We start from the raw sequence: 26,153 nt of genomic DNA, 5'->3' as shown, positions 1-26,153 counted from the left end.
AAGAACAGAACAGAACAGAACTAAACCCTGGTTAAAACCACAGACAGCATGTCTGGATGCCTCCACATATCCCTGCCAAACTCATCTGCTCTGCACAGTGTCACACAGACACACAGAGGCTGTCCCCATCCCTCTGAAGTTTTCAGTCTAACTGCAATAGCACAGCCTCTGTGCAGACACACGAAGGGGTTCACGAGGTGACAAAGGGGGTCAGTGCCAGCTGCAGACACCAAACACGAGCCACAGCAGCCTCCCTGTCATCTGCCTGTCCATTGAACTGTGCTGTCTGATAACTACAAAGACACATGACAGAGCAAGCACCCCTGGTGAACTCACATCAAACCAGTCACGACTGAGTAACTGAGAAGCTTGGTACTAGAAACAAGACTGAGAGACAAGCAGAAACAAAACCTACAGGCCAGCAGGGCAAGATATGGTCAAGGGCATTTTTTTCTTTTTTTTTTCTTTGGTTTTTTTTTTTCTGTAAAAGTAAGAAAAACCTTTTCTTCAGGCATTTACACACACACACACAGAGTGCACATTACTATGAGCTGTAATTACACACTGCTGGACTTTTAGACATTTTAAACCAAAGAATTAACACATCACATTAAAGTTTATCACAGTTGTTCACTCATACATTTGTATTATTTCAGTCCATTCCTCTGGTAGAGTTACCAGTGAAGACACAGGAGATTGTCACACAATTCACAGAAACTCTAATAAATAGCAGAAAAGACTGAAAATAAATTTGCCTGGTCTAAGATAGTTCTCAAATTGCCACAATCCAGTCAATAGTGAAGATGGAAATTCTAAATATGCTAAAAATAAAAACACTTCCACAAAGAACCACAACCTAAACAAAGACACACAGAGACTATTTCCAAAACAAACACACAACATAAATAAAGTGCATTTCAAAATGATGTCAAGGTGCTAAGGACCAACAGCACAGATATGACTGTTAACCTCCACATATCCTGCCCATGGAGTTTACATTTAGAATTTTCCTAACCTGGAGACACATTTCAGCAGTTATTCATGCCACTGTGCTTAATGGGGAGCATCTCACCTGCACAGAAGGGAGCCCCTTCTCACATAAAATTTGAAGTGGTGCTCTTTCAGCAGAACCTTAACTCACTTTAGCAAACACTGCCAAAAAATCTACCTTAAGGCATGGGGTGGGGGGGGATACACCAAAATGACAAGTCAGCAGTAAGCTCGTTCTGAGCTAGCATTAAACATAAAGAAAATCCACCATGCTCCAGCATCCCTCCTGGCTGAGCCCAACCAGTCTTCCCAAACTCAGTGGCAGCAGACTGCAGCCTTCAGACCAGGCAGAGAAGAAAAAAGGACCATATTTCTACGAGGCCCAGGCACTTTTCCCATCTGCCAGCTGAATGACATATCTGTTCTCAAAACACCCCTGTTATTCCACATTTATACTCAGGACACGACTCACCTCTTTCCTGAAGATACTCTTCACTTTCAGAAGTGAACTCCTACCATTTATTTCCTCTTTTTTCTTGCTTATGGGCCTACACCTAAGAGCATCCCTAATATGTCCCACAAATCAGGAGTAAAGCACAGTAGTTGTCTCCAAGCCACCTCTCCAGACCTAATCTAACACAAAATTTAGATTCCCCATAGTGCAATCCCATTTTTAGCTGACAAACACCAAAAAGCCATGCTCTCGTAACATCCACGGGCATCCAAATACCAATCAATAGCTGCATCACTTTGTAGAAATAAAGACAGCAATTAGAAGAATTAATCTAAAATAGTGCTTATACATTGATCTAAATACATCAGAATAAACTTACCAGCACAGAAAAGCTGTCTATGAGATACCTGTGAAATCTTTGCCCTATGCATGTTAACTAGTATCATTCTGCAAGTATTCAGTTTTCTTTCCAATCCATGTAATTTGTAGACTGAAGGTGTTTTTATATACTGGACAGTACTAGGGTTCAGTTTCCTTTCACCAGGGGTTATAAATCTGACTAGACAGCAACAATTGCTTTTTAATCTAAGCAAACTGGTATGTCAGAAGCAATCAGTATGGCAAAGCCATCCCAGGAGTATCCTAATAATCCCAATGAATCACTTCAGTATGAAACTGAATAGTTGAACTCTTGGCACAGAATGTCACAAACATTTAATGTAGCAAGTATATGCAGCTGCAAACAGTGAGCTCAGGGACGCTTCCCTTCATAGTGTTTGTACTCCTGATCAACTTCTGCTCTTTTGGCATTAGTTTCCAATCATATTAGCATATTTTATTTTTTAAAACAATTTCCCATAGGAAAAACCTGACACAAATTTAGGGATGTTATTTGCTATTCCTACCAATGGTTATACATTATGTTCAGAGAAAAAAATCAGGAAAAAATCTGGGAGGGCTTTGATACAAGAGAAAACCTATCAACATAAAGTAGTTAATAAAATAAGGAGACCAAAGTGTTTCCAATGAGAGGCTTTTTAACACAAATGATGGACACACAAATGACATTGATTTCAGAGGAAATATTTCAATGGACCACTGCAGCCCTTCTTAGTGGTGTTTGGAGCCCAATTTGTAGCATTTCAAACATATTAAGTGAGCATTTCAAAAACAATGCTCTCCAACTAAATTATATACCATTTATGGAAAGACATGCAATAATGCCATTTTTAAACCCAAACTAAAAGTATAGTCTGTTTTAATTCAATTTTTTATTACTTTGAATTACATGCAGATTTTTAAAACTGAAACTAGAAATAGTGCCTTACACACATAATCAGAAATGTTTCAATCTACCTAACTGCACAGAGTTTTTCATATTGTCATATGAAACTAGCCACTAATTAACCTAAGTCAGTAACCTTACACTAGGTTTCTTTATGTGGTGTGATTCCTACTGCCTCTAAACAGCAGCTAGCCCCACAGAAGTACATCAGCTCTGTTAGTGCCCTTAGAGTGTAAAATGTTGTTGAATTGACAAGTGTGTCTATAAAACATGTATCACAGTTTCTTCTCTATCTTGTCTCTTGTCTATAGTAAGTCTGCATAAAAACAGATGTTCTGACTTGAAAATCACTTATCTTTACAACTCAAGAATCCCTGAGGAGGTTTAATCTAGTTGATTTAAAGCTTTGGTTCTTAGCACCAGTTTAGTATTTCACTGATTTTACTTCTTAACTAGACAAATGCTCTTCTATGGACATGCTAAAAATTCTCAGTAATAAGAGCTGAATAAACTACTCACTTAACCATAATTTCTAAAGCACAGGTGATCCTAACATTTTTTTCTATTGTGCATGTGAAAGTCTCCAAGTATCTGGAAAATTCAGGCCAACCACCATCTTTCTCTCATTCCATTTTCCATCTTATTTGACTATGGAACATACAGTAGAAGTCATTAAGCTGCATTTCACAGTTTATGGTTTTAATGGCTTTGCAACATTAGATGCACAATACATTTTCAAGCATCAAAAACTAGGCTCTGCTATCTAGCATTTCATAAAGATAATAAAAGCTAATGAGCACTCATGATCTATGATCTGACAAGACATCTGCTCTGTTCTTTCCAAGATAAAACACTCACCCTGCCTTGTTCTGGCACAGTGGGAGAACAAATATAAACCAATTAACCATTCTAAACTATAAGCTATATTAAGTTATAGTTTCTCAACAGGCTTTTCATACCCTGTTGCTAATAGGGCACAGGTGTCCTAAAAAACAGTCTTTCAATGCAGTAATTAAATCCTGCTAACTTCACATGGTCAGCTGCAGTCAACAGCAATGTTCAGTTTCAGCAGGAAAAAACCCTGCTCAAAACAAGCAATAAAAAGGCTGATATTATACCAAGAGTCCAGCATCAACAGCTCTCTTCCCTTTATCTACATATTTACTTCATGCTTTTTTATTACAGGAGGATTTTAGAGGAATTTCATTCTAATGTCTTAGGGGGGTAAGTAGTGCAAACATTACAGGAAATCCTACAAGATGCATCATAAGGGACATGACTAATGTGGGGCAGAGGCAACAAGAAAAATTTGCTTTACCATTGTGAGGCTGTAACAGGGAGATGTGTCGTAGGAAACTGTTGAGAGCATTAAAATTCTGCTCTCCCTTACATTTCAAAGCCAGCTGCCAAGCATGCTAGGTGAACTGTTTGAGACCAAACTCAGCTTGTTGTCACCTACAGTATAATACAGATGTGAAAAAAAGAAAAATTCTTTTTTGTCTTCATTCAGCCTTGCAGTATGACTTATTTTGAACACTGCAGGAGCATGGAATGTTTTGGCTTCGTGAAAACTGCTGTATATTACTGCAAATAAAATATGTGAAAGGGGGAAAAAAAAAAGCACAGATTGCATAGCCATTAACGAACAGCACTATTTACAGTAAAACCTTAGATAAAGACAAAAATCCCAGTTTACATAAAGAAAACAAATACCCAATGCCTGACAAACACCTCATACTGCTCAAAACACTGTCCTCTACCAATGTACCTTGCAGAAACACATAATAAAATAAGCAAGAGAACCAGGGAACCAAGCACAGCCCAGCTGTGCAAGAAAGCCAAGTACTTTTGCTAAACTGAAGGATCCAAAGCAACTGAGATTAAATGTGAAAACCCCACACATTCTCAAACATCCAAACTATTCAAATAGCCTAAGCTTCCTCAAGCATGCCAGAGAAGACCAGCATCTCCCCATTTCCTTTCAGGAAAGGGAATGAAATCTTTGTGATTTCAATGAGGATTAATTGGGCAAGCTTTGGTCCATTTCCCTGCACCTCTTGTCATCCCATTCACTTCTATTGCTTTCACTTGATTTTGGATTTTTTTTTCCTTTTTTTCCTTAATATGTCATTTCTTTAGTTTCTTCTACTCTCTGTTTATTTACCTATTTTCCCTTATTTCAGGATTTTAATTGGAGTAATTTTGGCAATTTTTGGTCCTTTTCATTGCCCCTCATTTCATCTCAGTTAATTTGGTTGTAGTCATTCTATTTCCAAATTTTCAGGGTTGTTTTCAATTGTACTTTTTTTTAGTCATCTCATTTCAAGATTTCATTCCCTTTCCTGAAAGCAACAGCCAAGCAGCTTTCCCTGGACTGTTCTGCTGGAAGTGTCTGCTCTTTCCACTACCTAAAACTGGTATTCTCCTCATATGCAGCCACAGACTCAGAATTTAAACCAACATTTACACAACATGTGCACAAACAGAACCAAAAAGGAAATGAAGCTAATAAATTCATGTATAAAGCTTAGTCCAGAGGAAAATTACTGTGGCAAGATGGTCCATGGATTTCTCTCTCACTCCCTCAGAGAGGTTATGTATGCTTTACATTAAAATTAATAAAACCTGAAAAAAACCAGCAATAAATAATCCAAAAAAACAGCAATAAATACTTCTATATAGATTTTTGACATGAAATTCTAAGAATCACAGTTTTTTCAGTTACCCTCGTAAGCTCAATTTACTTCCTTGTGCATTTTTTTTATGTCTATCCATACACTTGGACAATGACTCCTCAAATACTGGTTCCAAGGCAATTTAAATTATAGAAAGATTAATAAAATCCTGGTTGAAAAAAGAATAATCTGCCCACAGAGACACACAAATTTGTCACATTCAGATTCTGGTTAAAATATTAAAATTTAATTAATACCTTTTGAACATACAATTATATCAAGGAAAGGGTAAAGGCATTCAAACAATGGATATAGATCTTAAACAATATTTACAAATTCTGAACTGCAAGTGGACTATAAAGTCACAAATACTTTAAATATTTAGTAGAATATAGTGTAAATTCTTATATAAACTAGGTAAACTCAATCTGTTGGGTTTTTCCAGTCTTAACAGTCTAATCTTTACATATTATATACATTAGAATACTAAAAAGTTATAAAATTTTCTTTCTGTTACTATGCAAAGAAATGGAAAATACATCAGCTCTGTCTTAACTGTACAATATTCCAATTGAACTTTCTGTAGTGGTCTGCAAAAATAAATGGCACTTTCACATGCAATAAAGCATAAAGTACAACTCTTTTCATTTGCAGTATTCCATCTGAGTGCAAAGAAAACTGCAATGCAAATGTCATTTAACCAAATAGTTGGAAATCAAATGTAAACTGTGGAAAGAGATTCTGATAAACTTTTCTCAGATTGAAGTAATAATGAAAAGCATGTAAACTGATTTCCATACAGATCTGTAATTTAAAAAAATGAAAATACAGCATACTGAGAGGTTTGTTATGATGGTATGAGAGCTACCTTGACAACACAATAATGGAGGAAAAGCTGATGGCGCTGTTCTGAAACCCAGCCCCCCAATGGGCTGCAGCATCTAAGATGCTCTTCTATTGACAGTTTCCAAAATTACTTCTGCCACTCAGAATTGCACATTAGCAGTCAGATGGGTTTTCTAGACTTCATTATGCCATTGTGTAACCATAGCTTCCACAGTGCAATGCCACAAGAAGCCTGTCTTTCAGGATTTCTTTACTTGGATATTCAGGTAACTTGAGCATGTTGATACTGGAAATCAAAAAAAAGGAAAAAGAACACCACAGTTCAGAAAAAACTCAACAGTAAAGATTTCTGATCAAAAACTCTGAAGAGATCACATGTATGGAATATGTTGCAAGAAATTAAGTTGCTTTTCACTTCAGTAAGTTATAATACAGTAATTTAAATTTAATATTCCTTTATTAATTTCACTACATTTAATTAGACAAATTTGAGTTGCAAACAATGAGCAAACATAATGTAACATCTTTTGGGATAAAGCCACCACTTTCATGTTGGAAAGTGAATACTGCAGAAACTGTTTAAATTTTTTTTGACCTTTCAATATGCTAAAGAACTGTACTTTTGACTGTGACTGACATGAAAAAGCCCTGGTTTTAAGATACTTTAATGAGAATAGTTAACATACCATGTGCTTGATGTTGGTAAAAGATTTGCAGTGTATGGCACAGCAGCAATAGTAAAATTTTGCAATCCACTGCCACCCATTATATGGGCAAAGCCACCATGAGGCACCCTGGAACTGAGAAAATGTACAGAAGTTAGAGCAGTGCAATAATGTTGTAAGACAAAAAAATGTAACATTTACACTGAAAATATCTCTTACTTAGGATAATTTGACAGTTACTAATACTTTTACTAAAGTTCCCTTTTTCTTACTGGTATCAAAATTCTCATTGTTTAAAAGTTTTTAATTACAAGACCAAATAACACATCAGTCCACTGACAATAGGCACCATATTGTTTGGCTGACATTTAAGATAATTCTGCCTGCAAGAAGGACTCATTTCTATAACCAGTTTTTGATGCAGAATGTTCATAGAATCAGAATATTCTGAGCTGGAAAGGACTCACAAGGACTGAAATCTACTCCTAACTCTGCAGGGATCACACCCTGTGCCTGAAACTGCAGTCCAAATCCTTCTTGAACTCTGTCAGGCTGGGGCAGTGAGCACTTCCCTGGGGAGCCTGTTCCAGTGCCCAACCACCCTCCAGGGAAAAGACTTTCCCTAACATCAACCTAAACCTCCCTGACACAGCTTCACATCATTCCCTTGGGTGCTGTCCCTGGTCACAGAGAAGAGATCAGTGCCAGCTCCTCCACTGCCCCTCCTGAGGAAGCTGCAGGCTGCAATGAGCTCTCCAAGGTCCCCTCTCAAGCTCCCCTTCTCCAGGCTGAACACATCAAGTGTCCTCAGCTGCTCCTTACACAGCTTCCCCTCAAAGGCCCTTCACCATCTCCATGGCCTCTCTGGATGCCTTCTAACAGATTTATATCCTTCTTAGATTGTGGCATTATCTCAGTTAAGACAAACATGTCTATTTATGTTTCAAGTTTAAGCTACATCAAAAAACAGTTTATTCTCTGATTACTATCTGTGGAACAAATGAGCAAAGTGTCCTTGACATGTCTCTTCATGTACTACATCAGACCAAATATTTCAAGTAACTTATAATAAACCATTACATCAGTCACACTACAGCCCAGTGACAAACTATGGCAAAACTAGCACACACTAAAAAATCACTAGCATCTTCAGGAATGCCATCTCACTTAATCATGTTACTCTTTTTTTCCCCTTTACCAAGATATTATTCAAAGATTACTTCAGGTGTAAATGGGAAATAGCCCATTGTTCAGACTCCCTCTCTGTCATTCGAAACTAACAAATAGAATAAAATTCAGATATTTTCATAATATCAACTTAAGCCAACATACACTACAAGATAACATCTTGCTAGCACCGCCCTTGCATTCAAAAAAAACTAAGGAAAAAAAAACTCAAAAAAAACCCAAAAAACCCCAAAAAGCCAGAAGCAAGTGTAACAGAATAAGTAATGTTTCCACTCACAGTAAAACTACCTGGCAAAAATGCACAAACATAAAGGTTGCTGCTGCTGAATGTGAAGGAGCTGGGACACAACTCACAGTAACACCTTTTAAACACACCTTTTAGAACTAGCTGTAGTATCCAACACATAAATCTGTATTACCCAGCTTAACAACAGCAATGTTGAGCTGTTGTTCAAACACTGCTAGACAAAGTAACCACTATGGAGAGAAGTGCTGATTATTTGCAGTATATAATTTCTGATACAAATGGAATTGTGCTTACAGGAACAATGCAGAACAGCAGTAAAGATGGTACATCAATACTCTTATACCATGGTTTTGGCTCACATTCCGATACAGCCCTGCCTCCCCTGCAATGACTTTTTTTCCTCCCCTCTGATAAGCATCCCACATTCAAATCAGCAATAAACAGAGACCTAACTGCTGAAAACTTCTTTCAGTCCACTATTATCTAAAGTTTTTTCAATGTAACTTATAATACTTTCCATAAAACAGGTGAAAATCATAAAGCATGGGCAAGGGCTTTGAACATTTAAAAGGAAGAGATTGCTGCCAACTTTTGCCTCCAAGAATGAGTCTTCTCTCCAAGCAAAACACTGCCAATACAGTAAAGAAAACCTCTAAATAGATGCAAGAAATATCACAATAGCTGTGTGCAACAGCAACAATACAATTCTATAGCTTTGGAAATTTCTATGTTTACATCTGAATCATGACTTTTCTACCTATTTTTCCACTGACGAGTTTTGCATAAATTTGCATGGAATGAAAACACTGTAGAAGAGATTTTCAGTTTGTTTCCTTACATTTTCTTATTCTTATATGACAGTAGACACATACATATCTTTCATATTTAACAACTATGCTGGATTTTCCTTAAAAGAGCATAAGCATATTGCTTATTGCTCCACAAAAACTACAGTCCCAAAAGAAGTTCTATACAATCTCTGCAGCTGTAGAATTCAAATAAAGTAGAATTTATAATTTAGAATCTATCAAGTTGTGAACACTTCCTTCCAACTGTTCACTAAAAATTCCATCAGAAGTTGCCAGTAGAAAATTAACAATAAAATAGCCAAATACCATTATAAATATCAAACAGATCAAGATGAGGAAAAATAAGAAAAGCTTGTAGTATTGGCAATGTCTCAAGCAGCTGTTAGATGAGAAAGAATAAATGGCATCATAAGTGAACTTTCAGATCCCCAACATGAGCCACAAAAACTTTTAGACTTTTTGTTGGGTGTGCAAAGACCTCCAAATATGTTCAAACTTTGCTCATGACAATTACTCTGCTATTAAAAGAGTCTCAAAATTGGTATTAACAATAAATGCAATGTTATGTCCACTGAAACTACAAAAGTAAGACTCCATAAGAGAAAAAGAGAGAGATGTAAAAATGGGGGAAGAAGGCAAAAGGAAAAGTTTAAGAAATATTTAGAGATGTCATAAAAACACTGAAGACATAATCATAAATCTATTTTATTTAATTCACTAAATTAATTTCATAGTCTTTGATTGGAAAGAAAGAACAGTTCCACTTCACACACACGCACAAAAATCAAGTAAGTCAAAGTACAGAAGAGAATAAAGGGAAAGAGAGGGGAAAAAAAGACTTTTGAATGTAGCCTGCCAACCAGGACCCATAGAAACAAATTCTTCACTAAGGCCAGAAAAACATGTTAGTTTGAAATCAGGTATACTTTTAAAGTAAAATTTTACTTAAGGTATCAGCTGACTACTGTACTAGGCTCACAGAAAAGTCATCACCTAAATCTTCCATTTAAAAGAAAGTAGGAATGTCTGGGGACTTATGTGCAAAAGTGCCAGCTACATATCACTATTAGAGGTAACTTTCAAAAGTTAAATACTTAGGGGAAAATACATCCATTGCATTTCAAACACTGAAGAAAAAACAAAGGGTTTCTCCTAGGTGATACAGGAAAAAAATCCTAAACAGAATATGTTTTTAAATTCCAGACCAGATTTCTTAAAGCCACACCAAAAATTTCTTTGCTACTAAGAAGCAAATGGGTAAGAACAAGACAGCAGGTGATTTGTGACCAAAACAAACGATGCTGATGCACATATTAATCAGACAGTGTAACTGTTAACTTGATAGAATGTGCCTCTTAGAGTCCAGTAGATAATCCCAAATGCCATGAAAATACTGAATGCCACTTCAGCATCATTTGGAATGTTTTAAGAAGCATCTGAAACATGACCTTACATTTTAAAGATCCTTATTTGTTTTCTAGATTTAGAAATGGACTGGTCCACTAAAAATGAAAGACCAGCAGTTGGCATGCCCCACATGTGCAGTTACAACTTCAGGAATTATTTACTCAGAGGACAAAGAGATAAATGTGCGTACAACTAGCTTCTTAAATCATCTATGATCCCTAAAACCAAGGAAATTCATAATAAAACAAGTGAAACTAATAGAATTTGGAGACCAGGCCATTTGAGGACACATCTGTGACTGTGAAATTCCTTAATATAAAAGGCAGTTTTGATGATCTTAATTTCTATTTTATCTTTGATTAACCACAAAACTTATACACAAAAGGTCAACTACTCTACTAATCCTAGAATATTAAGGGAACATCAAACCAAGAAGATGCTGTGATCTCTGCCTGCTACCAGAAAAAGACTGGACTGCACAACTCAGGTGTCACATTTGTGTCTATGGATCCACTTTGTGAAATGTCTATACCCACAAGCTCAGCAACTCACCCAGCTCACAGGGGCACTTTTTGCTAAAATATTCCCTCACTGCCCCCAAAACATAAGGGAAATAAAAGTGGCTTTCCCTAAAGAACAAATAGAATTTAGAACAGAAAACCTTTATAAAGCAGACAGTCTTCCATAAGGCTACATCTTATCTTGACACAGTGCACTAATGTTAAATTCAACTCAGCTTGAGGAGAAGGATATTCTGTATATATTGGCTGAATGTTCTTATCTCATATGTTACAGCCTCAGCTGATTGCTGGAAAAGCCAAGAGTTACATAAACATGCAACAGGAAAAAGAATATAAAGCTCATTTAAATTCACTATGGCCTTGTCAAAAACAGTCTGGACAGCAACAAAGGCCTCTTGCAAAGTGATCAAGTATAATAAATAAGTAATCAATCATTTTGCAGGCAACAGAGACAACAAAAGTATTAACATACACTTTGTCTACTTCCATCAATGTATAGAACAACCAGTATGCAAAACAGTTTCTAGATGATCTTTTATGGTCTCTCAAGTCTCTTATTTCAGAGTATCTAGACAATGTATTTGTTCTTACAGAAGAGTCTCTCACCTGCCAGTAACAAACTGTAATAGTAGCACTCTCTCTTCCTGAGTTAGTTCTTCCACCACGTCCCAGAACCACTAAATGACAAAAAAGTTAGTTTGTATTTTCCATTAAATACTTGTAGTACTTGAAAATATACTGAGAAAACAATAAATGGAATATATATAAGTTTACTACTTAAATTATGGAATTCTTTGAACCAAATTCATAAATAATTAAGATACTTAATGTAGAAATACAGTATAAAAAAACCTCCATAAATTTCAGCCAAAATAAGCTTCCACAAACACGCACATATAATGACAACCACAAAATCACTTTTTTTTTTTTTGATTAAGCAGTCTACATTATTCAAAAAAAAAAAGAAAACAAACAAATAAATAATTTTACCTGAATAACTTGGTCTCCTCTCTCATAGCCACTGGTGTATTCTGTATTTTTTAACCAGTCATTCACATCAATTTCTGGCATACCAGACAACAAGAGCTCCTTCAGGAGAAGCACATAGACGGTCATTAGTCCTCCTGACTAACCACCTATTTCAAGAGTTTATGCTACTTTGAGAAGAAGAAAGCTTGCAGTGCTTTTTTAGTTTATTGCAACCTTATGGAACCGACAACTAAATTTTAATACATGAAGATTCTTGAATTCAGAAAACTTCATATGATCTGTTTAATTTAAGTATGCACCAGCAAGAGATAAAAATTATTGCCCAAGAACCTACAAGAAAAAATCTCTGAGTCTTGCCATGGCTTCAGACACAATTTGAGATGTGTTGATTACAGAAGATCAAATCACCAACAAGTATTTACTGGAATTTGAATCTGTGACTCAGAAAAAGTAAAGACAATAGACAGCATCTCCTTACTGCTGTTTTCAAGGAAAATATGTAAAGACTTAAAGGCCACAACATGCCAATTCCATAATGAAATTACAATTTAGGGCATTTATTACTGCCATGTGAAGTTTCAGGAAGATGGAAATCCTGACTAACTAGAAAAAGCAGGAATACAAATAATGAGATCCTCACTGATAGATGCCCAGGAAACAAAGCCAATGTAAAATCTACAAAACCTTTATTTTGTGGTTATTGAGCTTTACATCTACATCATTTCCACTGCTGATGAAGAATGCTGAACAAAGCATTTAAAAATATGTAGGCATTTCATCTTACCAGTTCATATTCATCAAAAAGTTGGATCAAAGATGGTGGAATGAACATATGGAAGCCTTGTAAAAAGGCATTTATCTGAGGCTGAATGGCTCTTGTCATTCTGAGCTCTGTCACAAGCTGGACATATTCAGCCTGCAATATAGAAAACAATTTTAAGACAGACCCCAGCAAAACCACACAGTGCTCAAACAAACTCACACACACAAATGCAGTCCTCAATGCATCACAAATCTCCTCCACTGTAAGGTACTAAGAGTCTCTTTCTATTTTTCACATGGAAGCAACCCAAAATAAGCCCCTTCTGCTCTTCTGTCTTCCTTCCTAAGACAATTACAAAACAGAAGTGTTTGAATTGTTAAAAAAAAAAAGTCAAAAAATGGGGACTCAGTCTAGGATAAAGGAAGCAAACAAAACTTAATTTGTCATGCCCACATCTAATACCACTTCTGTTAAGCTCAATTAAGGCCATAAGCACACCAATGTTTGTAAGCAAAAATACTCTATTTAAGCAAACTGACATTACTAAGGAAAAAGGGTTGACTTCTGAAGGAATGCTTGTGAAACAAAAAGCTTCCTTGCTTTCCCCTCCCTGTCTCTGGAAACCTAAAATAATACATAATAAAGCCTGCAGAGTTTATTAGTCTTAATAAGAAATGCATTTTTTTAAAGAAAGTCTTGAAAAATTTCCTTGGTTTTTAAAAAAGAAAACTACCAGAAAACAACTTCCATCATAGCCAGGGAACAGACTATAACATGCCTTAGAGATCTGGGGACTCCTTTCCCCTTTAAAAGATGCCAGAAAAGGAATCCACCAGAACTTTGCTTTTGTTAAGAACACAAAAGCCTAGGAGGCGTTAATGGAAGAAGGCTTTTAGAAGGAGACAAGTGACTTTTTGAAGGGAAAAGTGCCTGCATTAAAATTATATAAAAATGTTTTATCTACCCTGACCAAATTACAGAAGTTTAACAAAGTTTCTTTACTCAAGAAAATAGTTTTCTACTTGAAAACAAAATTTATTCCTAGATTATTTAGGTACTCTGTTTAAAGAAATGTTTTGACTTCATAATCATGACTCTTAATAAGAAAATCATGAAATGTATCTCCCAATTAAACCATCTCAACTATCAGCTTTCTTCAAGAGAACAATCTTACAAAAACACTACTTTGATTTTTAATTTTAAAATATTTCAACCTAAACTTATATGTTCTGAACCTGCACAAAAGCAACCAAGCATTTTTTCTTTCCTCCCTTTCTGAAAAAGAGAATAAACTATGCAACATTTCAAAACGGAAGGATACTTGTTGAACCCAGCTCCTTACATTCACAGATGTACAGAGGGGTTGCTTGCAGTTGAAAGATACTTTAAAATGAATTATCACCATTTTATTAGATTGAGAGAACAATTAATTTGTGAAGTGCCCTGAAGAAAAACATGACCTAAGAATAACTTCAACTGCAGTACTGGTCCCAAAAACCAAGCTTCAGTCTAGTAATCTCCCCAGGTTGTTTCTACTATCAGTGGACCTGAAGACAGCTCCCTTCTCTGAGGACTGACAGGCAGCCAAAGGAGATTATGTGCACTAGACAAAATTGTCAGTCTGTGAATACAGAAGAAATCAGAAATTTTTGCAATACCAGGATTCAAAACAATGGTAACACTGGTTGTTTTCAATGATCAGAAATGCTTGTTTTACATTTCTTAAACTGTTCTTTTGTAAATTAGGCTACCCAGAAAAACAGGGCTGCGGAAAGAAAAATTCACAACCTTATTTTGAAAAATCAATTTTAAAAAGATTACTTATTTTATGCTTGACAAAAACACTACACTGAACACTTTAATTATGAGAGAAAGCAGTTGCTGTAGTTTAGGTGTACCAAGAAATGTTTAAAATGGCCTGGAACAGCCAAGCATCCTGGCTATCAGGACTGGTGTGTGATGAAAGACCTGCAGCACAGAATTTACATAATACATGTCAGTAAACAACCTGGTCAATTTGTTTTGCTTTCTGTGCATTTCATTTACATTTTTTTCCCCTCTGAAGCCTTAGGAATCCATTACAAAACAGAAATACCTACATCATTTCAGATCTACCTATGCATTCCTACACAGTATATAAAGTTATGATCCAGGCTTCTTTAAGGAAGAGAGATTTGATTGAACACACATTAGATGTGCATCACAAATATAATGGCAAAGTCTAGTCTGGGTGAGGGGTTGTTCTGTATTTTACTTTGAGGTAAATAAAGCAGGGATCATGCTTCCTCGATTTCACAATCCCATATACTGTGAGATGAGGATCAATGGCTATGATGATTTTCAGATTCAGAGAGCAGCTCCATTTTAAAGCTGCCTGGAAAAAAATACCTACAATTTTACTGTCAAACAGAATGGCCAGCTCACAGACAGGCTCTGGGAGGACTGAGAAAGCCACAGGATTGTGGAGATCTCACCATGCTTTAATATAACAAAAGTAAAACCTTGACTACACCTGATTTTATTTTTTTCCTAAAAAGTAGAAAGCTGCAAAATGATACACAGCAAAGAGAAAGATAAATTCAGGACAAAGTCTGGCTTTTCCCTTTGAAGTCTCTCCATTACCATGACAAAAGGCATTTGAACCAAGCTATAACTGTATTTCAGCTGGGCTACATGGACAGCAATTTCAAGACATGAATATTTGCATCATCTAATTGTCCCACAACCATTCACCTATTACACAGCTGATATAAAAACAGAAAATTACCCCATTCAAAGAAAATAACACTTTACAAACAGCTCTTACTAGTAGTGCACTTACTCTGTTTCAGTTTTCAATGAGGGACAGGGACTGCTGGGTGGTTTCTGTGCAGGGAGGGGCAAGGGTGTGTTTTATTCTGGTTTTGGCACAGGGGATTTTTTGTTAATGTGTTTGTTGTTTAGGTTTTTTAAGAGATAAAGATTCATTCATAATTTAATTTTAACAGGTAATCTGCAAGTGTGCATACAAAGCAAATTCTTTTAGAAGGTGAATTTTCTTCTTCCAGAGGTATAATAAATACAATGAGTTTTAAACAGTGATCTATTATTCCTTGGGTAAAGGTGGAAAAAAAAAACCAAGCTATCACTTGCAGGAGAAAAAGAGGTTTTTGTTTATAAAGTAGACACATTCCTATTTAAACTGATAGAACAGCTAAGCCAAAACATACTGCAAAACTATGTTACATTACACAAACTGGAAAAAAATCCCCCCAAACCCCTAAAGTACACATCTCCAATTTTCAACAACTTGATCATTGTCAGCAACTTCATCAGTGAACAAAACAGTGACATCTTACAGATATCTTTTGACTTCACATTTTCCAAGTTCAAATTCAAAAAATGCATTAATATTAACAGTTCCAAAACTACCACTAGAGCACCTCTTTCTTACCACCTTTCAAATTAAAGCTACACCAACTCTAGTCCCCTCCTGCCATGCTGACAAAGGCTTGATGAGACAGAATGGAAGCATCTCTACAGATTTTCAATCACCCTTTTTAGACTGTGCCCCAGCTCTAAAATTAGCGAGAAAATAAGGCTGATAATGGGTAGTACCCTCATGTGGGCAAACTTCTAATTTTATGCTAATTGAAAATGGGTTTTAAATAGTTGTTATGAAATTACAACTTATGTTAAATACATCTTTTTTATATACTGAGAAGCTAAGACTGACCAGACACAAGAATTAACATTCTTGTTTTCTCCAACAGATAATAAAGCCTCCACCTCCACAATTAGACTTCTTTTACCATCTGTATTCTTTCACAAATGACTGTATTGCAGGAATTGGTGCAGAATCAGGCTAATAATAAGATGTATTCCTGCTATTGGAATGACACTCTGCCTTAGTGAAAACGAGGATTAATGCTCCAAGAATCCAGTGCCAATTGCTCCAGCACAGACTGCAATGTCCTTGCAACAAAGGCTGACACCAAGTGGCTGCTCCCAGTGCAGCAGCTGCTGCACCACTCCTGAAACCAAATGCTTACTGAGCACAGAAAACAGGCTCAGCCAGCCCAACACAAACAGAAATCAGAAATACAGAAAAACACGAATAAAAATCAGGACACAAAGCAGACATCAGGACCAGGAGTCAAGGTTATAAAAAACTACAGGTCAGGTCTACCCATGACACTCCTGCTGTTACTCAGAACTGTTTAGTCAGGAGCTGCAGGATTCAATTAGACTTGTGTTTATCATAATTTCTACACAGATCTTCAAAATCTGGCTGTGTTTTCCTGTATTTCTTTTTTTGAATTAATGCTGCAGAGGAATCAGGGGCTTTTCAACCTGCTACTATTAAAGTAAATTTAAAAAGCAGATTATTTCCATATACATCAAGTGACTTGCAAATGGCTGAAAAACCTTCCTGCAGACTTTTACTCTGTCCATTAGCTGCATTTTAATTAGAGCAATACTATAGACCAGCCTGGCAGGCAGCACACTTTGCAACATCACCTATAATTTTATGTTTAGCAATTGCTACTGTTCTACTTCCTTGGTATATATACCTAAGACTTAACTTCAGGAATATTTGTAACTTTCAAAATAAATCCTTCATTTAAATTGATCCCATTTTCCTTCCACAGTTCTGTCAGAAAGAAGAACCTCTAATCTGAACTCTTTTAAAAATTTTTACTACTATTTCTGTAACATGCTAACTTAGAAAAAGAGGAAAGAGTGTTGGCAACTGCAATCTTTTTTGTATTTTCTCCAAAACAGGTATACCATTCATGCTTCCATTTATTCAGAAAGTCAGTCCAATGGCTTGTACTATGCTACCATCTTCTGAATAAACCTGTACACTCACCTTGTTTTCCTGTGTAACAAGTATACTTGCACCCCCTGGCTTCAATGGCACTTCCTCCATTGCTCCAAACACATCAGTCTCAACAGAGAATGTCAGCTCTAAACCCAGATCACTGATATCATTATCTAAAATCCACTGCAAGTTCTTTGCATACTCTGGATCAATAGATGCTACATCCTGATAATTTACAGGTATGCCTAGGAAAAAAAAAAAAAAAAAAAAAAAACAAACAAAGAGACAAAACTGCTCAAATAAACAGGAAAAAGCAAAAAGGATTCTAACTTAATACATGGTAGAAGATTGCCCTCTAGAGAAAAACCAGAATAATGCAGTAATAGCAAAAGGGGAAAAGGGATGCACTGTTGCTAACTACAGCAGAACTGTGCACACTGTATTTTTAAACTACTACAGAATCAAGTTTCCTCTGTATGCTTTTCCTCCTAGTGAAGCAAATGACATACCACTCAGAAAAAACAAATTTGCACCATTGTAGCTCGAAAATGGATTTCAGTAAAAGCATCTACTCATTCTGAACACAAAATGTTAAATGTTTCCTACAAAGTCTTAAAGTTTTCTACCTACATTTTGGAAATGCAAATACCATATTTCTCTATAACAGTATCTTTTCCCTCAGAGCATTACTTGGGGGGTGAGGGGGAGACAACCTTCCTGTACCCAGAAAACTCTATTACTCTTCAGTGTTCTTCTTTTTAATCATACTTGAAGTGAGATCTATCATACAGTTTAAAATTATTATTATTATTATTATTGTTGTTGTTGTTGTTGTTGTTATTGAAATTTTACATTTCAAACTGAAGTTGCAAGTAATTTAGAAGCATTAAAAGGAGAGTTGCTAGAAGTCTGACTTTTATTCAAGTATAGAAAGTGCCTATTTACAAACCCCTTCAAAGGGATGTCACTCAAGCACATTTGAGCAAATGGGCCCAGGACAAAGTGACCCTAGTTTATGCAAGAGAGCTATTCTCTTCACAAGAAAGCAGACCTCGATTATTTTAACTCTGGCATGATAGATACTTCAATGCTACCAAGACAGATACAATATCTGGGAACAGGGGCAGGCAGTGAGGGTAGCAGTAGGTTTAGGGAAAAGCAAGTTACTGGGAAGTACTGTCCTTGCTTCACCATCTCCCATGCACTGTGCAGTGTCATAAGGGTGCCCATTAGGAGAAGCCTTAGCGCACTATGGATTGTGGATGCAGTACCCCAGAGAAACACAAAATTCAAAGGTTAGCAGCCACTGCAAAACATCCAAGTGTAAAAAATGTTACAGTATTTCCCTGGAAGAGCTGACAAGCACTGCAATGGTGTTTAGACAGCTGTAAGGCATTGTTTTTCAAGTAAAATCAAGCAACACACCAGTTTAAGAGAGGGATAACTTGCTGATTAAATATCACTACCACTTCTCTCAAAATAAAAAAACTAACAGCTGTCTAGTAGTTTCCAGAGGACTTTCACTTTTGCTAACTAGCAAGCATATGTGCATTTGACACACGAGACGTAGAAATAATGATGACTCTGAGGGATATGTGCAAAATGTGGGAAAAGAAGACTGAAAAGTAGGAATCAGAGGTTCCTTTAGAGAAGAAACTCAACAAGTGTTATGATGAGAGTACACTCACAGTCAGCATGTTGTGAGACCAAAGCAAGCTCAGTGATTTGGTTGAGAGATATTTTACCAATGAATAGACTCAAGCAGGCAGTTATAAAAAACTCTATCAGATTTATAATGAAAAATGTGAATCCCCCAAAATATTACGTATCTTTCACTTGTATACCCTTGAGGCCCCTGTAGTTTGAAGAGAAATCTATCTCAGCATAATTGTGAGAAGCAGGTATGTTCTGTGCAACACAGAACTTCCAAGAGATACGGGTAAGTTCTGAGACAAACTTATTAATTACTCAAGATTTAAGGCCTCCAGTTCAAAATATGAGCCAGAAATGAACCTTCACTTTTGTTTATGCCATTTCAAGGACTACTTTCTATTATAGAGTAGAATGTAAGAGTAGATAGGACAGGTAAGAATGTATACACTGTCTTTGTAAGCTGAAGGCAGAGGTTAACAGGACAGTAACCATATCTGTAAAGAAGTAAAAAATAACTGGAAAGCAGCCCTGGAGAAACCATCTGCTCCTCCCCTGTTTAAGCAGAAGCCTGGTAGATAAGAAGTGTGAGAAAAGTAAACCTAAGAGATCTTACTAATTTCTGACTATTTCTCCCTGTGCTACATCTGGAATAGAGTGCAGCCCTAATAAACATGCAGACCTATGGAACACTGCTTGGTTTCACAGCACACACACAAAAAACAATCATGCACACTACATATCTAATGCCTTATAAACCACATTAGTTGTGTGTTAGCTGGGTCATCACATATGTTAATGATCTTTCCTCACCTACCAGATGCTGTTGCAGGAAGATCTCAACTCATCACAGTGGAAAAAGGTAATGCACCCACCTGAGACGCAAAGAAATGTATGAACACTTGTTCATACAGGTTTCAGCTTCTAATTAAGTCACTTCCAGGTCATGTCTATTGGCTAAAAAGAGGAGCTCCTCTCTGAAAGAGATTCACAGTGTTCCTCAGACACAGAAGGGCTTAGCACACAGCTGGTGGTTTCAGTGCCATCAGCAGATGGATATACTTCCACTACAGAAAACAAGGATCTCAGTGCAAGGTGAAAAACCAAAGGAATGAAAACAGTCTCAAACTGCAAGAGAATTTATACTCCTTTTTTAAGGCCTGACAAGAAGCTGAAGGGAATTTCTATGTCTATAACCAGATAACTTGTATTTGACATGAACAAGAGCTAGCAAAAATAAAACAAATCTTCTCAGGAGCACCCACTGCTGCACAACTCTAATTCCTTAAACAAGAAGATAGGAGATGTGCAAAGTTCATGGAAAAGGCCTTGGAAAGGTTTAAACAAATCACAGTGATTGAGGCAGAAAAAGCAACTACTTTGAGAAGTGGAGGTGTAATTTTTCCAGTTCTTTGTCTCTGATAAGTAATAAGAAGTGATAAAGAATTGTGAGCATTTTGACCTTAAACAAGTTTAATGTGTATAAACCTCTAGAAAGTTCCAGGATGCCTGTAAAACAGAATGATGGAATGACAAGGCCTTACTAAGACCAGTTAGACCTTATTAACAGTGACTAATGATTGCTGCTGGGTTTGCAATACTTATTCTAGCAAAGTGAAAAAAAAAAAGAAAAAAGTAAGTAATAGGTCATCTTGTCAATTCAGAAATCAACAGCCAAGCATATTATCACAAGCCAAAACCAGTAAAGAACCCAAAATCATTAGCAGCCATTTCCAAAAGAGGTGACAAGAACAGCACTTCAACACTTCACTATTCTCAAGGTAACACTGAACAACAGAAAAATAAGATTTTCTTTTTTGTGAATGTATCACAAGGAAATTAGCCTGTGAGTGTTATTCATAGCAATGAAAGCAGCATGGCCAGCAGGTCAAAGGCAATGATTTTGCCCCTCTACTCCACACTCATGAGACCCCATCTGGAGTACTGCAGCCAGCTCTGGGGCCCCAACATAAGGGACAGACCTGTCAGAGCAAGTCCAGATGAGGTTACAAGGATGATCAGATGGCCAGAGCACCTCTCCTATGAAGTTGAGAGGAGACAGTTGGAGAGACAGTTGGACTTTTTTCAGCCTGGAGAAGAGAAAGCTCCAGGAAGACCTTCAAGCAGCCTTCCAGTACCAGAAGGCAACCTACAAAAGAGCTGGACAGGGACTTTTTACACAGGCAAGCAGTGATAGGACATGGGGGAATGGTTTAAATCTGAAAGACAGTAAGTTTAAATTAGATATTAGGAAGAATTTCTTTACTGTGGGGATGATGAAGGACTGGAACAGGTTGCCCAGAGAAGATGTGGATGCCCCGTTCCTGGGAGTGTTCCAAGACCAAGTTATACAGGGCTTTGAGCAACCTGGTCTAGAGGAAGATGACCCTGCCCAAGGTATCTAAGATCCCTTCAAACCCAAATCATTCATGATTCTTCTACTCACTCTTGATGTCAAAGGCCAAGGCTTAGATCAGCACCAAACTGTGCCATGCAATGATAGCTCTGCTTTAGAACCACTTTCCTGTGTGAAGATCAGTGACCTGGGGAGCCTGAGGAAGCACTGCCAGCATGGTGCTGCAGACTGGCTGTGCTCCACTGGCTCCTGCCCAGCACAGTCACTCTCACAGAAAGCAGTACTGAGGGAGAGGAGTAAAATTCGCTCCTCTGTGAAGAAGATCTTGATGAGATGACTGAGCCTGCACCTTCAATGAACTGCAAGTGTTCTCTGAACACTTCCAGGGAAGATAAACAGCAAACCTGAAGTTAAGAGTTAATCTGCCCTGGACTCAGCAAACATTACAGGAAGACTGCAGGTAGACAACACGATGACAGAAAACCATCAAGCTATCTTATACTTCCAAATATTAGTGACTGAACACCAAGGAAATTCTGCATGCAACAGCAAATAAATTTATGTACTTGGAGGAGTAACAAGAATGCACAGGGAATCACATCTTCTTTCAAGAGAAGTTCTTTCATGACAATGCAGAAGAGAGGCATCTTGTTCAGCAGTCAAGAGGCACAAAGGCTCTTAAAGAAGAGCAGAGAAAAGCCCTAGACCACAGATATCACCAGCTAACAGAGATTATCCTACTAGAAAAGTTATATTTCTATACAAATGTCTGTCCAATCCTCTTGAAAGCTACAGTAAAAGCATGTCAATTAACTTCTCTCATTAAGGAGACAGGATGAACCTGCATTAGTTCTGACACCCTATTTTGGGAAATAAGTAGTATTTGTAGGAATAGGTGGACAGAGAGGTTTTCAACAGCAGGGCTTCACCTTTTTAAAAACCATCACATAAGTGAAAAACTTCAGACGTGATCAAGAATGCCCAATGGATTTTTGCCAGAGTTCACAAACATTCTCAGCTTTGTCTATCTGAAGTTAATTAGGGAACAATTATTTTCATTTCTCAAGAATGACACTATGCAGAAGAGTAAACGAATTTCATAGCTGTAATGCAAAGAATTGCTGTGACTCTGATGTACATGAAAGACTACCAAGACATTAATTTCCAAGGCTTTTTCATCTTTAACATACACAAAAGTAAAAAATAAAGGTTTACTACTCAGCCAACTGTTATGACTAATAGGCAGTATTTTAATAAAACCATACCAAGAATATGTTTGTAGAACGACCTTGTGAAGTAGATGTTCACCAGCTGCCTGTGATTCAGAGCCAGCCCCAGGATCTGGCCTGCAAAACGGAAGTAGTTCAAATGATCTGGATTTACAGAAGAGTTGCTGTTTGGCTGGAATGTTGTTCCTACAAAACAGAAATATTATCATGTTCCATTACTTTTTTTTTTTAAATTAAGCTTTTATTTATCAAATACTCCAAGCATCTGAAAACACTGCAAGAGTTTTTTCTTGGGGTTTTGAAAGTCTGTTTGGGGTTTTTCATTTACACAAAAGGATGTCAGAAAGAAATGTCTTAGAATGTAACAACATCTTATTACAATGATACTGCTTAGCCACTCTCCAAAGCACTGTTCTAAAATAATTATCATCAACAACAAGGTAATTACTAACTGCTAAATTTGGTTCTCCATCTTACTGTATTGCTATACACGTTTTACTCATTCTAATGGGCTTGGCTTCTGTCAACTTGTGAACATGCTCAAAGGAAGGATGAGAATATATCTACTTCCTCTCATATGTCTCCAGCCAGATGCAGGCAGGAGACAGCCCAGTCCTAGCCTCTGTGGAGAAAACTACTTCAAACAGGCAGACCTGAACCTCTCCTTCTAGGTTTCATGAAATAATCTGTGCCTCTACACAGATTTTTTGGATTATAAAAATGCTTTTATAAAAAATGACACCCTAAATTTAGGAAAAAAAAAAGAAAAAAAAAGGGCAGAGACATACCATCAGCTGACTGGGTAAATAAGGCATAATCTGGGTTAACTATTTCACTGGATAAGATATCAAACCATTCACGCACCACACCCTGTCCCTGCATGGCAAGAGAATAAAGCATATTAGTACACAAAACTTTCACTCAATGGTTATGCTGAGTAACACATTTCTTTTTAAGTAATTTTAAAGTAGGCTTTAGCTCAAAACCCCACTTGTGAATGAGAATTAATATTTCCATATGAAAATGCCATAAAAACGTAAAAGTTCCATGCACTTTTACCCACCATTCCTTCTTCTCCATGAAATCTCACAGCAATCCCCTGCTTTAATTTTGCACAGTTTGCTTTAGACACAACTTCACAGCTACTCCTAAAAATAGAATCTAAATACAAAATGCCAATTAATTTTTTCATTTTCATTCATCATCTTTCAAAGACACACTAATTCCATTGAGAACACAATACCTCTGTGAACCAAAAGTATGTCATTTTCATTGACAGGCCTGTGCACCATGTCTGAATCTGGCTGCCCGGCGTGCAGATGTTCATAGAACCATTCGCAGCGATCTTTAAATGGCTACAAAACAAGGTGCAAACCACATTACACACATACATTCCCCTGAATAATTCCTCTCCCATAAGCAAATGGCTATGCATAGTTCTCAATTAATTTTTGAGATGTGCAGAGTCACCCCAGCATGTTATACAGTATTTTGGGAAGAAGAAAGGACTAGATGTGCACTTGAGTGCTTGCAGAAAGACTGGATCACCAGCTATCCAGAAATAGCTATTTAAGTTTTCCACAGAAGAGAAAAATAGCACAAAACTCCTTACAGGTTAGGGGAGAGCATGTAGGAATTTAGATAAGAAATAAGTCACTGGCTTCTGTAAAACTACTGATAATCAACCACAGCTGAGCACAGAAGCACAAGTGATATGAACCAGCCCTATTTGCAGTAAGGTTCACTGGCAATATAAAACAGCCCAGAGGAACCAGAAACCTTACAAAGCAATTCCTGGGTGAGAAGTTTCTAACTTGTTTGACTCAATGCTTCTATTGACATTTTGCAACTCTTTTGAGACAGATATGATACAACTATGGCCTTTCTCATCCCCTGCAATTCACAGCATGTAAGTGAGTTGATCTAACAAGCAGGATATCAGTTCTCAGGGTCTCCTCATTACTCATAGGTAGTGAGTTTCAAAAACACACATTTCAATGAAAGACTGAATAAACAATACGCCTACACCATGTCCCAAAAATGAAACTGCATTAATAAAAGCAATTTATCTTTAAAAATAAAAGCACAGTATGGTTCACATCTTAGGAAATAAAGCTCTTGGAACAGACAACAAGATGACATGGTGTTTCATTAAATGAGCTACCACTAACTACGACCAAATCACGTAATAGTGATGTATTTTGGTTTGTCTCAAAATGTAAGTCATTTAGGGGAAGGTAAAGCATTTTAAAGTTCAATCTATTAGATGTGCACAAGTAGATTTACAAACAGAAATTTCACTCTTGAACTGAAAGTTGGACTTGTAAGACACATCCAACATTGGTTATCTCAAATGGACTCACCCATGTATTTTACAGAATTATGAATACAGAAATCTGGCTGCCATGTCTGTTTAATATGATCTTTCCACATTACAGATTCAAAAGCACTAGAAGCCATGTTTAGTTCTTTCATCCTCCCCAAATGGAAATCCTTTAAATATTGTTTTTTTTAAAAAACACCCTTTGTATATTCACAGAAATTGTAACTAAGCACCTCCTGACATTTACCTGAGCTTTTATGATGTGCATAAACCTGGACATTAATTCAGGACACTCCAGAAGAAAATGAAAGTGATCAAAAATTATTTTGGGATTTCTGAAAGAAAAATAGGTTAGAAGCCTGTTAGAGATTTAATAATAATGCTTCACAATGCAAAAAGTCTACATAAAGAAACAATGCAATTAATCATATAGAAAAGTTTCAAGAGATTCTTCTATTTTATCCCTTTTTCCTAACTCTTGTTTCCAAACAACTTATACTACCTCATCTGTTAAACATGGGAGGATTTGAAGCAGCTCCTCACATAGAAGGAAGGTTATAAACCTGGCAGTCCCAGAGAAACTCTGGAAAGAGCCAACTGTACAAAGACAGTTTAGACTCCTTTAAGTCATCACACATTTGAGGAAAAATGAAAGTTTTCATCTACCTTAAAAGGGAAGGCCTTATTTGGAACAAATATAAGGAAAGAATCCATTCATCAAATTATTCTGTTGCTCTGTGAAATAGAGTTTGTTCATGAATCTTACAAATAGATCACTTAAATATGCAGAAGAGTTCATTTAAGTCTGAGCTCCGAATCATTAATCTACACTGTTGAGTTCAGCAAGACCATTATATTGTATATTGTTCATATATCACAGCAACAATCTAAAAATACAACTCAGCAAGAAGAAAAAAATTTAATTACTGCCAGGGAGGAACAGAGGGGTGG

General features: G+C 36.8%; 1 protein-coding gene across 3 annotated transcripts in view; it reads right to left on the bottom strand.

Annotated features, from left to right (window-relative positions):
* Positions 1 to 5,637: 5,637 nt before the first annotated feature.
* Positions 5,638 to 26,153, bottom strand: part of HACE1 (HECT domain and ankyrin repeat containing E3 ubiquitin protein ligase 1) — a 48,714-nt gene continuing 28,198 nt past the window's right edge. For all 3 annotated transcript variants that reach the window (XM_054291730.1, XM_054291731.1, XM_054291732.1), the window contains 11 exons: positions 25,450 to 25,537; positions 24,123 to 24,234; positions 23,943 to 24,040; positions 23,668 to 23,755; positions 22,916 to 23,065; positions 17,693 to 17,889; positions 12,862 to 12,993; positions 12,078 to 12,176; positions 11,694 to 11,764; positions 6,937 to 7,050; positions 5,638 to 6,536 (listed from right to left, as the gene is read on the bottom strand). In XM_054291730.1, coding sequence (XP_054147705.1) covers positions 6,434 to 6,536; positions 6,937 to 7,050; positions 11,694 to 11,764; positions 12,078 to 12,176; positions 12,862 to 12,993; positions 17,693 to 17,889; positions 22,916 to 23,065; positions 23,668 to 23,755; positions 23,943 to 24,040; positions 24,123 to 24,234; positions 25,450 to 25,537 — 1,252 coding nt within the window. In that variant the 3' untranslated portion in view covers positions 5,638 to 6,433. The remainder of the gene's footprint in view (positions 6,537 to 6,936; positions 7,051 to 11,693; positions 11,765 to 12,077; positions 12,177 to 12,861; positions 12,994 to 17,692; positions 17,890 to 22,915; positions 23,066 to 23,667; positions 23,756 to 23,942; positions 24,041 to 24,122; positions 24,235 to 25,449; positions 25,538 to 26,153) is intronic.

This window comes from Melozone crissalis, unplaced genomic scaffold (assembly GCF_028551555.1).
Source record: "Melozone crissalis strain CALT ecotype California unplaced genomic scaffold, PUWL_Pcris_2 ptg000106l_1, whole genome shotgun sequence".
Lineage (NCBI taxonomy): Eukaryota > Metazoa > Chordata > Aves > Passeriformes > Passerellidae > Melozone > Melozone crissalis.
Note: the sequence above shows the minus strand (reverse complement) of the source record. Positions and strands in the feature narration are given on the sequence as shown.